A 14,350-nucleotide genomic window follows, 5' to 3' on the forward strand; every position below is an offset into this window, starting at 1 on the left:
TGCAGAGCTTAAAATATTAAAATCGCTTTTAACTTAAGATAATAATTAAAATAGATAAAAGGAAAGCCAGAACTAAAGAACCCTGCAAATAAGACCAAAATAAATTAAATACAAGTCCAATCCCCTTTTGACAGAGGCAAAGTTCTGACACAACCAACTTGCACAACATGTGCATCTTACATGCTCACACAATGCCATTGTCATGACCTCTCTTGATACTTAAAAAAATCCTTTAAAACAGGGAAATGAACAGAAAGCAAAAGTTAAAAAAAAAAAAACCCAAAGGGCTATTATATTGGAGGCATTTGGAATCCTCGGTGTGATGCAATTAGCACATCAATTGATCGCCACCAGTGATGCTCTGGCCTCCGACTCCAGCAGACATCTACCTTAGTAGGCTAGCAGACACCTGCCATGTCCTTGTCCCCGCAGGCCCCTAAGCACAGCTACAACTGGGCCATCCACCCCCACCCCAGCAGCAACACCCACCCCTCCCTCTGCTCCCTGTGCTTCTCAGGTCTCCAGAGGGGCAAAGGCCCATGCATGCCATTTATCCTGAAATATTAAATATGTATGCGTATTATATTCTCTATGACCTTGTTGATGCTGTTTGTTTTCCTCCCCTCAGCCTGTCTTGGCATGTGTGTGTGTGTGTGTGTTCACCCAATACAGAGTATGTAAAGAGTTCTATATGAAGAGGGTCAGGTAGACTTTAGAATTCAGTACTATACAATTAATGCAGAATAAGGTATTGCAAATGTTGTAGAATGTAAGAGAGAGAGAGAGAGAGATAGATAGAGATAGATAGAGAGATAAAGATAAAGATAAAGAAAGAAAGAGAGAGAGAGATAGATAAAGAAAGAGAGAGACCATTATCTCTCTGGCAGCAGTGACATGTTCTCTCAGGTCCTGAGTAGAGACGCTTTGATCATCCCAGGCATCAGACAGTTTAAATGATATAACACACGTTAGACATCAGCGCACCATGCTTCTAGGCTGAGCCACTGGATGGACGGGAGAAGCACCTGCTCCCTACAGTCTTCCCACCACAAGGGGGAGCTAGTGGCTATTATAAGTTTGGGCTGTGCACACCATCTTCAGTAAAACAGTGAAACAGCGCCACTACAGTTATAGTAAGCCAGTGAAGAGGGGAAGGGAACATGACCCCTCCAAAACAAAAACAAAAACAAAAAACAGCCTCCGAGATTAAAATAAAATCTTAAAAACCACAACAAAAAATCCAACAAAATAAAAGCAAAACAATAAAAACAAAATACACACCTCTCCTAGTTTTATCTGCAATGGTGACAAGTGGAGGGGGGGGGGGGCACAGCCCAGGGATGGAGTTCAAACCAGTCATCTCCCCTTCAGCTCAAATCCCCTCCCCTTCCCACCCCACATCCCACACCGAATCCTCGGACCACTCCAATGCAAGAATGACCAGGGAGTGCGGGAATGCGTGCGTGCGTGCGTGTGTGTATGTGTGCGAGGTCTCTGAGCCCCTTAAAGGCATCCAGGCCTTTGGGCTAGAGTGAGATGGGGTTGGGGTGCGTATGTGTGTGTATATATATGTGTGTGTGTGTGTGTGTGTGTGTGGGGTGGGGTGAGTTGGGTTGTTTGAGGCTCTTGTCCTGTTCCTAGCTGGGGTAAAGGTCCCACCCCGGGGAGCGCTCATCTCTCCGTGACATGGTTCTGTGCAGATGGGGGCGGTGGGGTACACACGACCTCCGACAGGTCATCCATGATGCAGGTCTCCTTGGGGTCGACCAGGTTAAACTCCCGGACGAAGACGATGAAATGTGCGTAGAGAGTGTTCAGATGGCCCTGCAGGTCCAGCAGCACCGTCTCCTTAAAGTGCGCCCAGTAGATGTGTGCCAGCACGTGGAACAGGAACCGGCAGATCTTCTTCACTAGTGACTCAAACGAGTTGGGGAACTCCTTACCTGCAATGGAGAGACACACACACACACAGGGTTAGGTCTGATGGGATATTTATTTTTGTATAAAACACTAACAAGAGTACAAACGTTTTGTATAAAACACTAACAAGAGTACAGACTCTTAAAGGAAAGCTGTATCTATAACTGCTGTAGCTATAAGGCACAATGATGACATCCCACAACAATAATTACCACAGACAAATTGCAGCACAAAAAAATAGTGAAATAATAGTTATTTGTATAAAAATGTTAATGTCAATATTTATTGAAGACAGAACCATTTCTAAATTTAACCAAGAGTTTTACACAACTAGAATTGAAGCGTTCTGATAATGCATGTATGGAAAGGCTTCCCTATGTCAAGGGTGAACTCCCTGTAACCTCCCACTATTGCACACTAGAGGGCACTAGAGGCATAATGAATATTCATGGATGCAAACCTGACTCTAGGATAGATACATGCTATACTGCTGAACTGCAGGGAGCAAGCTCATCAACTCACCATATTTTGTAGGGAATATGTCTTCATCGGTCACCAGTTTCTGAACCAAACTCATGACGAAGTCAACGTACTGGGGAGCTGTGCATTTAATCTTCTTACCCTTTTCATCATGCCAGAAGAATATTCTGAAAGGCACAGAAAGTTCCCATTAGGTCAAAAAGGTTAATGCCGTCTGATTGCCGCCTTTTCCATATTACTACACATTTTAATTGGAGCGGCCAGAAACCTTCCCTCTTTATTGAGAACTCTAATTTCAATGTTTCTTTCAAGTTGGCTGGCACACCAGAAAGCGTTGACTAGCACGTTAAAACACTTTACTGACACAAACATCTCGTAGCATTCCAGGCATAAAACATTTTTTGTGGGGATTAACCCCTTTAATAGGTGAGCCCCCCCTGGGCAGGGAAGCGGTGTTGCGATCACTCTCATTGCCTAGTTTAAGGGCAAGGTCTGCATTCTGAGACCTCGGAGCAGGGGCAGGCCATGGGGCTTCAGACACCACAAATCCTGTGGAATGTAGACCGTACGCATAACTGGCCTTGCAGCGGGAGACCCACTGACCACTGTGAACACGAACAGTTACACAAGGTCTTTCTGCAGGGCCACATTCTAACTCTAACCAAGTGACCTGAGAAGAAAAATCTGCGTAATGATTTTTAGCAGATCAACCTCAGTCATCAGGAGTCTTCATCTGGAATGAACTGAGAATATTTTATATAGTAAGGAAAGATTTTTCAGTCTTAAGCCATCAGGACAAACAATCAATCAGTCATCATATTACACATCCAGAATTTTAAACTATAAAACTACAATATGAACTTTGGTCAATTGGATTTTTGTGAGATTCCAAATGGTATGGTAATGGTAAGTTAAGTTGGCAAGTTCATGGGCACATTATTGAAAGGAAGTTATTTCCTCGAGAATTAACGTATAAGTAATTATGACTGAGTGGAAAATTACAGAAATCGGCACGGGCTACCAGGTGATGTTTTTACACATTTAAATAAACTGAGTTCCTGCACCGATTTAGATTGTTCACCTACCGAGTGAGCCACTGTCACGATGACTGTTCTTGTGTTTGTCAAGACTAGAGTTTACAGCCAATTATCTGGTTTTTCAAGGTCAAACAACAACTCAAGACTCAAACCTTAACAGGAAAAAACAACAAATAAAGCGCTCACTGGGGTCTTAACATGTTCAAACCATAGACTGTAAAAAATAGGTTCAAACAGGCATCTCAAAATTTAAGGGTTGTCAACACATAGATTACATTTCTGCCTTAAGCAGAAGTTGGCACTAATCACTTCAAGTTTCCCGTCACTCCTCACTGTGAACGCACCACAAGAATCAGTGACGACTGCACTGTAAATTACAGTGAAAAAAGGAAATGCCAAACAGAATGTGTGTCAGTAGAATACAGAGTGGTGCATTCCAGGTTACGTTCGCAAAGGGGGCATTGACCCAGATGCATCTGCAACTGCAGGCGTTTTATCTCCTGTCGAGAAAGGCGGCATTGTCCAACTAGAAATGCAATTCCAAGGAATTACCAGTGCATGAAAATGCTAAAGTTGTGATGTAAAATATCATGTATAGTTAAAACAGATAATACAGAGATGGTTACTACGGTGATGCTAGGATAGACATGGTGGTTGCATAGCTTAATAAAAGTTGATAGTTTAAAAGTAGACTGTTTAAAAGCTGAATGTAGATAGTTTAAAAGTTGTTGATAGACAGTAGATAGTTTAAAAGTTGTTGATAGACAGCTAGTTTAATAGATAGTTTAAAAGTAGACCGTTTAAAAGTTGAAGGTAAAATAGTTTAAAAGTTGTTGACAGACTGGAAGTTTAATGAATGTTGATATTCAAATAGTTTTAATGGCTGTGTATAGGTAGATATTTGACGATAACTGAAAGTTGGAATGGCTCAAATGTTTGCTAAGCAATTATGCTAAGATTTATAATTCTGCTAACCATACTTAGCTTAGCTAGCAACTAACATTTTCTAGCAGTTTCTTTAAACATGCAAACTATCTTTAGCAATGCTAACATGCTAACTATGTTAACCATGTGACTTAGTTAACCAAGCTTATCATTTTAGTAGTTATGTTAACTATGCTAACTAGCATGCTAACAATGTTAACCATGTTACTTAGTTAACTTAGCTAATCATTTTTTAGTAATTATGCTAACTATCTTAACCATGTTACTTGGTAACATAGCTAATCATTTTTAACAGTTTTCTTTAAAAATCACCAGCATTATCTTAATTATGTTAACTATGCTAACCATGTTACTTAGCTAACCTAACTTTAACATTTTAGCATTTTTTAGCTAAGTCACATGGTTAGCTAGGTTAGCTAAGTCACATGGTTAACATAGTTAACATCGATTTAGTTAGCATTTTTTAATAAAACTGCTAAAAATGATAAAAATGCTAACTTTGCTAACCATGCTAACTAGCTACAGTGGGTAGGAGTCATAGTTGATGAAAGTGTTGACAGTTGATGACAAGTTAAAAAGTTGTTGATAGACAGCTAGTGAATGTATATAGTTTAAAAAGTTTAAAAGTTGAATGTAGATAGTTTAAAAGTTGTTGATAGACAGCTAGTTTAATAGATAGATAGTTTAAAAGTAGACAGTTTAAAAGTTGAATGTAAAAAAGTTCAGTAGTTTTAATGGGTTTACATTGTTTTAACAGTGGATTATTGTGAAGTGAGGACTTTTATTTTGAAACAGTTTTAGGCAAGAGGAAACAGTTGAATAGGATGTGTGTAGTCTTAATTGACCCAGATTGTATGCTTAAAGCCTGAGGCTGCAGGTGGCCTGAACACCTGCCATAGGATCCTAATTGCTTAACAGCCGTATTATGATGTCTGTCGGCAATGTTAAGTCTATGGGGGATTTTAAGCGTTTTTCTTTAATAGTTTAAAAAGTATAAAAGTTTCAAAAAGTTGAAAAGTCATACCAACCCGATCTGTTTGAAGACCTATGTTACAACGTTTGAATGAAGTTTCTAAGTTAAAACTGTTGAAGAGAAATTGCATGGGAAAAAGTGGTAAAGCGAGGAATAATAATAATAATAATAATAATAATAATAATAATAATAATAAGTTGCCTAGGAAGAACAATACAAAGCATTTTTCATGCACTGTAACTAGACAAAAGGTACATAGACTAGCCCAACTCCGCACTGAGTGGACCAGAGGTCACACACACAGGTAAACACTGACGATGAGAGAGAAAGAAACTAAGAAATAAAGAGAGAAGGGAGGGAGAGGGAGGGAGGAGAGAGAGGGATGGGGATGGGGGAGGGGGATGGGGATGGGGAGGGGGGAGAGGGGGAGAGGAGGGAGGGAGGGGGGAGATGGAGGAGGGGAGGGGAGGAGGGTTTATTATTACACGATGACGATTATTACGCATTATTTACCAGACTTTATTTTACGCACACATGACGATGACGACATGCCATTACGACGACCCGATGACGCATCCATTTTATTTATTTTATTATTACATGACCCGATGATGATCCAAAAGACCTTAAAGCATTATTTTACGATGACGCATTACACTGATGATGACGACATTATTGACGATGACATTACGCATTACGACGACCTGATGACGCATTACGTCAATATTTTTACGTCGACATTTAATATTATTATCTTTATTTAACATTTACACCCGCATTATTGACTTTGACGACATTTACACTTTACCATTATTTACGATCACATTTATTACACTTTGATGATTTTACACCATGGATTATACAGATTATAATTACACCATAAAACCTTTCACACTCCAGAACACTACCAACACCCTCACACTCAACTCCTTTGTGTTGAATCACCTAAGCTCACCACAACGCAGGCCCTGCATCTGATCTAGACACAATCAAATAACAACAGATGTTGGTATCTTACTGTTGCTGGCGAGCCATTCGTTAAGGTCAATCTCCCTCGGGAGCTCCACCAACTCCTTCAGGTCGAAGTCCACCACCCGCACCTTCGTGTACTCCGGCTCAAGGTAGTGCTTCTTCTCCTCCGTCGGCGGCTTCTTCCCATTTGGCTTCGTCTTCGACTTCCTGAAAGATGGAGAGAGAAGAAGAGGGTGAGGAGGGGGTTAAAGTCAGATCCCAGGATCACAGCATCCAACCGTGAGGGCACCCAACTTCACACACACAGGAGGTGTCATTTAAGATGGGAGGCCGTGGTCTATGGCATTTACGGCGGCCGTGTTAAAACAGCTTTCGGCTTCCCGTGTGACATTCAACACATCTCAGAGGGTCAGCTACAGCGGTGAAGGGAATAGCGGTCCAGTCATAAACCTTACAGCCCCCCCCCCGGGAGCAGAGTATCTAATGACTTCATGAGAGGGGAGAGTGACAAAGGCAGACAGAGGTGACCTGAAGCATCGCAGGCTCCTGTGCTCTTGGTGGACATGTCGACCAGAGACTATACGGACGGTTTTCCTGTAGGCAGATTAAGCCTAGTAGTCCTGGACTAAAAGAGAACTTTAATGGAGATCAATGGAGGTTTGAAAAAAAAAAAAAAAGCTTTTAGTCTAGGACTAGGTATGGGAAATCAAACCACAGACAATAGTGCCAAATAGTGTCAAACTTTTCTTTGCCTGGGTTTTCGGCTGCTGTACTTCAGCTGCACCAGAAGGGGCATTGAGAATTGTGCTGCGACAACAGATTTGGCCGGGGTATGCCCACACACAAGAGGGTCTGCCCACAGCAGTTACAGTGGGCTGACTGCACAGGGCGGGTTCGTCTGAGGACGAGGGACCTCGTATGCTCCCAAAAGTTTTATTGTGTTCATTTCCGCTGCAACCTCCCCTGATTACTTCTACTCTCCACACCCTTATTGTCCATTATTATTGCCCCCCCCCCACACACTTCTATTCCCACCATCTACCAATGTCAGGAAGCAGCCTTATCTTCACACCCAAGGGCCATTAACACTCTTTTAGCGGCAGCAAGCAGCACAAAGAGCTGCTCCGGTGCGACCATTTTTTGTTTGTTTTTTTTGCTCTTACATGCTGGAAGCTGGCAAGGGTAAGATCTATGCAGAGACCAGGAAGCACGCAACTCTCACGACCACGGTAGGCAACTATCGGCTGCATGAGAATTCTTAATGAACCGAAACAATAATTCAAAGGGTTCACACCTAACACACATTAAGCTTAAGTTCTTCACCTAATTCTGAAGACTGTGGCGACAGGTCTGGATAGCCTTGTTGGGATTTAGGGTGCGTTGGTAAATTGCCACCACGAGCGCTCCAAGCACACTTAACCGTTCGTAAATTCGGAATTATCGTGTATTTATTCAGAGCTTCACACTCCAGAGTGTGTCAGACTGAATTTACCAACGTATCCTTAGTTGTGATTAAGGGGATGAGATAGTTGGGAAGGTGAGGGCAGGACAGGAGAGGCCAGGGAACAGCACCTCGACTCCGCAGTTTCCTGGTGTGAAAGGAGAAGTGCGACAGCTGTCAGGCCCAGCTGGCAGAGCCATGAAAGAGAAGCTGACCAGTGCCAGCTGTAGGCCCAGAGAGAGACAGAGAGATAAAGAGAACATGTCTGTGTGTGTGTGTGTGTGTGTGTGTGTGTGTGTGTGTGTGTGTGTGTGTGTGTGTAGAAGCACCAAATGCTGACTGACCAGCACAGCTGAGGGGACAGAGCCGTTAGCCTGCGCACAACTCTAAGAATCAGAATGAACTAAAAAAAAAAAAAAGACAAAAGATTCAGGAGCAGTTGTTGCAGGACTGCCACCCAACAGCACTGGCACTGCCTAAAGCGTTGCATTAGGATCCGTGTGAGCAAATGGCAGCTGAGTACAGCCAGCGAAAGTGTGTCCAGAGTCATGCAGAATCATCCTCAGTCATTTAATATGGACCGCAGAGGTCAAGACTGTGTACTGCAGCAGAGATGTGCTACGTCACTGCAATTCTCACGACCCCACGTAACCAGTTCCACTTTCCCCAACACTGCCAGCTCCAATAAACACACTCTTGGCAGCTAAACTTGCTGTTGGAGAGCCCAAATGCTAACATCCACCAAAAAAACATTACAGCGTTTTTCTTTTTTCGTCTGTTAAATCCACCTGGCCCAAAGACACCGGTGGTTTTAGCCAGAGCTTACAGCTCTCTGGCCAGATCTTTGGGCAGCAATGCCTTTTATGGCAAAGAGATCTCTGCAAAGTTAGCAGGGGCGCTGAGGGCATTTGTGCGGGGGAGAGAGGGGTCTGCTGGCAGCGGAGAAGTTTTCTTTATCCAAAAATAAACCGGCTAATGGCTTGAGAATTTGACTTGTACCACACCATTTACAAAAGAAGGGCTTCCTGGAAAATGACTAAATTGGAGAACTTTCTTAAGTGGGAGCAGGGCTAAATAAAACAATGTGTTCCAGCTATGGCATTTAGCGTGGAGAGCTGCTTAAATAAGTAATAACAATAATCATGGAGTTTGTGAGCATCCGATACTTGGCTCCAAGTTCAGTTTCTGGTATGCCTTTGCCAATACAATCCATTATAATCCACTCAGAAGACTCAAGGGGTTCACAAAGAGGTAGCTGAGAAAGTGGCCTACTCAGGCTACAACAGACAGAACCAGAGCACATGCTGAGAGCCACTGGCTAACATACTGGCTATGGATGGAAGAACCATACCATTTTTCTCTCTAAATCTTTTAAGAACTGAGCAATCTGTGGCTGCAAGAAATATCTACACCAGTTTTTTAGTCATTAAATATTTTAAGAACAGCAAACAGGTTTGACATCAAGACAATGGAATGTACAGACAAACCAGGGAAAACACAAATTACAGGGCATTTACCATTTAACCTTCATTAAACAGGTTTGACATAAATAAATTCAATGGAATAAATTTTTTTTAATAGACAATCTCTTGTGCTACAAGGAGGAAATATTTATTGACATTATGATGGAAGGGGGAATAACAACTGCTCATTTAGTTCAGTAGCGTCAAGGAATGTGGGACTTCCCACCACACTAATATTGCAAGCCTTGCCCGTACTGGCCTGGAGGAGAGACGGGCAGGAATCTGAGTGGTACCATATGGTTGCAATTACTTCAATCTGCAACCTGAGGAATTGTATCCAGCAGCATCGGGGCAAACAAGATGGGCTCAATCTTACTGGTTACAACACGTCTCCTTCTTTTGGAAACAGGCAATATCCCTTAGCCTGGCCATTTGCCATCCCCTTGGTACGCGTCGCCTCTACAAGGAGTCGTGGAGGGAGATGAAAATCAAGCGGAAGTACGTAGGAAGGCAATTAACTCATTGAGTGCCAAAAACGTAATATTACGTTTTTAGCTTTTTTTTTTTTTTATTACGAAACTAGACACTCTAACACACCTTATATGTGATTTTGGGAACTCTGTGATGAATGGAAATGAAATATATGACTATCGAAAACTCATGAAAACGCAAGATCTGGACATTTTATCCGATCACGTTTGATCTTAACTCGGCTTCTGATGGTTGCCGCTTTGTTTTGAATCAGTCACTGATTAGCCTATCAGTGACATGCACGCCAGGTCAAAATCAGGTAATTTATTTTCATGGGTTTATCACTAGGTGGCAGGTCTCGTTAGATCTCTTCCCAGAAACTTTGCAGGCAACACTTCTCAGGTGCTGAAGGGGGAAATGAAAAAGTCGAAGAAAAATATATTGCAGCAGGTGCGTTTTCGCCAGACAATGAGTCCACCTTTCTACTAAGACAAGATGACTCTGACCACGACAGGTCAAAAACATTACAAGGAGTGACTGAACAACGGTGCTGAGGAGGGAGCACATATTTCATAAAAGACGCAATATCAGAATTTGGTCTCTGCATTTATCCCATCTTTGAATTAGTGAACACACAGAGCACACAGTGAACACTTGATTGAATTCATCATAGAATTTTAGAGCCTTGAATTGTTGCGGAACGGAATCTTATGTTAGAATGCTCAAAACCCCACACCTTTAAAAGCCCCTTCACACCAAGAACGATAACGATAACTATAAATAAATATCGTTCTTGTTAATATGAATGACGACGTTCACACATAAACTATAACGATAACGACATGAAGAACGATATCGTTGGGGATCATTTTCAGAGCGATTTTCAGAACGATAAAAAGCTAATAGCCAATCAGAACCCATTGAATTTTAACCGTCACATTCATTAACACAAGGAGAGACTTTGTTTATCGTTGTTCAGTGTGAACGCTTTTATCGTTGGTTATAGTTATAGTTATCGTTCTTGGTGTGAATAGGCCTTAAGGCTTTAAAACCACTGAAAAGGCCAGATCCATATGTAGCTGTGCATTTGAGGTTTGCTCTCCAGTTTCCACAGGGTTAATGTTTATGTGAATGTTTTGTTTCATGCAAGGGGTGTCACAGAGGCAGCACAAATCTTAGGAGAGTACTATAAGCTTACATCTAGTTAGGTCTGTGTACACACACCAGTCTAATTGTTGTATTGTTCCACACGAACATAGTTAGTAGGTTTTCAAAGTTTATGCCATCCTTTTGACACGTAGTAATCTGACAGTAAAAAGAAAATGGAACATTCTGAGGTTAGTTTTACAGTTATTATGGGACAAAAGAGGAAGTTTGGGTGGGGAATGTCAGGCAAGGAAACTTTTGGGGCACTTTGGCAGTTCACAAAGAGAGAAGAGTCACAAGGAAATGTGCTGCGTGCTTCATCCTTAAACAAATAGATTTGTCAATATTCATCTTCCCTCACTGGGCAGGGTAAATGGAGGGCCAGAAACAATGCTTCCTTGACCATGAAAGAATGCAATCCCTGCCAACACCTGCTGACTTACAGCTAAACCCAGCTCTCAAGGTTACAACCACATCCCAGTGCCTAAAAACAACATGACTGTCATGCAGACCATACAATGTACAGACTGCGTAACCTTCAAATTTAATAATGAGGTGGTTTATAATGGGAGAGGGATTCTTCAATCTGAAAAGTGATCCATTGTTTGTAGGATAAACTAATGTATCAAACCAATGATGATGTATTGATGCACCTTTGCAGCTCTCTACTGCCACTGCTGGCATAGTAGTAGATCAATATGTCAAATGAGCGAACAAAAGCTGAGGTTGGGGTTTATTTAGTTCCATCAGGTGTTATAACCACAATCTTTCCAAACAAAAACCAGGTGCACTCATGTTCTGGACCAAACAAGACTACTAGTGTACTAGGGAAATTAAAACACAAGTTGGTCATAAACAACAGTTTAAAAAAACAAAACCCTGTTATCAAACCTGGAGCCCCCTTAACAAATGAGACTTACAGGCTAAAACCCTCACTAGAGTTGGAGTGAGAGAGGGCCCCATTCACAATCAAAATCCCCTTGAGCAGTGTAGACCACCACAGTGTTTGTCAACTGGAAGCTCATCAGCATCACAACAGAGGACAGGTTGGTGAGGGGATTCCATTTAGACTGGTATTCACCAGGCACTGGGGCTTTCAAGCTGACTGCTGCTCTGCATCTGGTCTCCTACCCCCACCTGTGAACCCTTCGCCTTCTGCTATGAATGTGTAATGAATGTTTAACCCCATCCCCACCACCCTCATTTCCCCAGTGTCTAGTCACCTGCAGCAAGAATATAGTGATTATTACATCAAATAAAATGATGAGGCTACATAAAACGCATCAGAGCTAATACTTCTGTAAGATAAAATAATTGTAGAAGAACTTCTTTTGCTTGGTCTTAAATTAACTTTATGGCATGCCGTTCTATAAACTACCAATCCGACAGCATGCCGATCCATCTTTAGGACTGATGCCTGAGAGTAACTGCTAAGCTCAGGTGTTGGAGTGGCTGGCGGGTTGTTGACTTAGCATCGAAAAAAATGAAGGCAGTCCTGCCACGGAAACCAGGGTCAGAATGAACGGGATCAAAATCCCCAAAGACAGAACGCTCATGAGACTAAAGAGCCATGTGCGTTAATCAACGTGGATTTACGAACAGTGACGAAACAAATGGGTAAAATGACATTGCCAAAATACATGTTGATAATGTCGGAATACTGATCTAGTTACACAAAAAGCGCATTGCCACTGAACCTCGAAATGTTTTGGACGGTCAGGCAAAGCTTGCATGGCAGTGGTGAGAGGGGATGCACATCTGTTGTAACCCCAAACTGTTACATTGTTTCCCCAACTGTTAGTAATAACAAAACCCAACTATGACTGCTTCACTGCAGCGATGGAATACCGATTTAGTGATAATGGGGCCATTGCGTTTCCCACCTCCTTCCATTACGTGAAATAGAAAGGTAGGCTAATAACCTATAGGTAGGCTAATAATCTCTGCCATAGCCAGACGTCCTCGTGTGGAAACTTCCACCTCCACAATGTACACACAGCACATGCTGCTCAGAGACAGACACGAGACATGAAAGAAAGCACAAACTATGTAGTAGCCTAGGCTTGCGGACAGCAGATACCATACCTCAAAACTTTCCCTACAGTTTGAAGAACCATTTTGCAACTTAATCCGTTTTTCTGGGTTCTCTGAGCGTGCATATCCGTGTTCACTCCAATTCTTGTACAGTAATCATCAAGCTGGGATGCTAAATGAAAAGCTTCAAACTTTTCTAATCCGTTAAATACGTTGATAGAAATAGTACAAAGGACGGAATAGATGTTAATTTCTGAAGCCTATAGTTGTTCACCGTCTCTCTGCCAGGGGGTTTGCCTTTCAACTAATTTTATTACCAGAACTTCTTACTGTTGTATTGCCATTAAACTCCGCCCCTCGCACCACCTTCTGCCTATCAGAGGATAGCAGAGGCGGAGTGCTGGCAAAAACTTCAGGCAAAGCCGAGCTGCATAATAAATCCAACGTAGTGTTTTTGCAGGTCAATGTACAACACATGCAAGAGACATCTATGAAGGTGTTTTACTACTACGGAAAAAATCTAAGACAAAATTTAAGCATGAACTTAAATTTAAGCTACTTCACTTAACTAAAAAAAAACAGAATACTGTTGTAACATGTAACTTATCATAAGCCTGTTCTAGCAACACATTGAATCTTGTATACAGAAGTAGCCTAAAGAATCACTCTGACATCACCTACAATAATTGAGGCTTTTTTACATTTTTGAATCATGCCGTAATTCAAGTTCAGCTGCTTCAGCTTAGTCTCGTGAGCATGTCGGGACAACTGAAACAACATTCTCAACAACTCGGTCATGAGCCTCGCCTCCAGAAGAACCACCATCGGGCAAGGATTCCCTGGTGCAGGTGAAACTAAAGAGGCAGGCTGAAACTTGACATAATCTAAAAAAAGGGACTGTAGGCTGGTTGGAGATTCAAGTTCACTGGAGACTGACTACCTGACTGTTTATACTGTTTATGTTTAAGAGAGAGCGCAGTCAGTCCTGTCAGGACAAGGCTGGCTGATGGCTCACCACTTTCAGCCAGATCCAGCCAACCTGTACTGGAAATGAAGGGGGGGGTGATAATCCAACAGTTCCCCTCACTGGGTAAACTGGGGGGCGAAGGTGGTGGGGTGAGTGAGGTTGGGTCGAGGGGTAGGATCCCCCCCTGTGAGAGCTAAATTTAACCCACACCAGAGCCCAGTGTGTGCCTCGTCCAACAGAGCACAGGAATTTGATGTGAGTGTGACGCAGGTTGAAGCACGTGGTATGAGGCAGTCGGGTAACGTTAGTGGGCCATATGGAGCCAATCCAGCCTGCTGTGTAGGATAGCACCCCTACATTGCTGCTGCGCATAAAGTCTTCAGCTCTGGGCCATTCACCCACCAGATGTATCTGGAGACACACAAACACAGGCGCGCGCGCGCACACACACACACACACACACACAAACACAAAACACACACACACACACACACACACTGA

At 42.5% G+C, this 14,350-nt stretch overlaps 1 protein-coding gene across 1 annotated transcript; it reads right to left on the reverse strand.

Annotated features, from left to right (window-relative positions):
• Nucleotides 1-1,387: 1,387 nt before the first annotated feature.
• On the reverse strand, nt 1,388-13,183 carry LOC125303778 (MOB kinase activator 2-like). The gene is made up of 6 exons (XM_048257694.1): nt 12,934-13,183; nt 6,373-6,534; nt 5,467-5,499; nt 3,904-3,963; nt 2,443-2,567; nt 1,388-1,943 (listed from the first exon to the last, which is right to left on the reverse strand). The coding sequence occupies exons 1-6, from the start codon at nt 13,005-13,007 to the stop codon at nt 1,672-1,674; spliced, it is 726 nt and encodes a 241-aa protein (XP_048113651.1). The 5' UTR covers nt 13,008-13,183; the 3' UTR covers nt 1,388-1,671.
• Nucleotides 13,184-14,350: the final 1,167 nt, after the last annotated feature.

Source organism: Alosa alosa, chromosome 11 (assembly GCF_017589495.1).
Source record: "Alosa alosa isolate M-15738 ecotype Scorff River chromosome 11, AALO_Geno_1.1, whole genome shotgun sequence".
NCBI lineage: Eukaryota > Metazoa > Chordata > Actinopteri > Clupeiformes > Clupeidae > Alosa > Alosa alosa.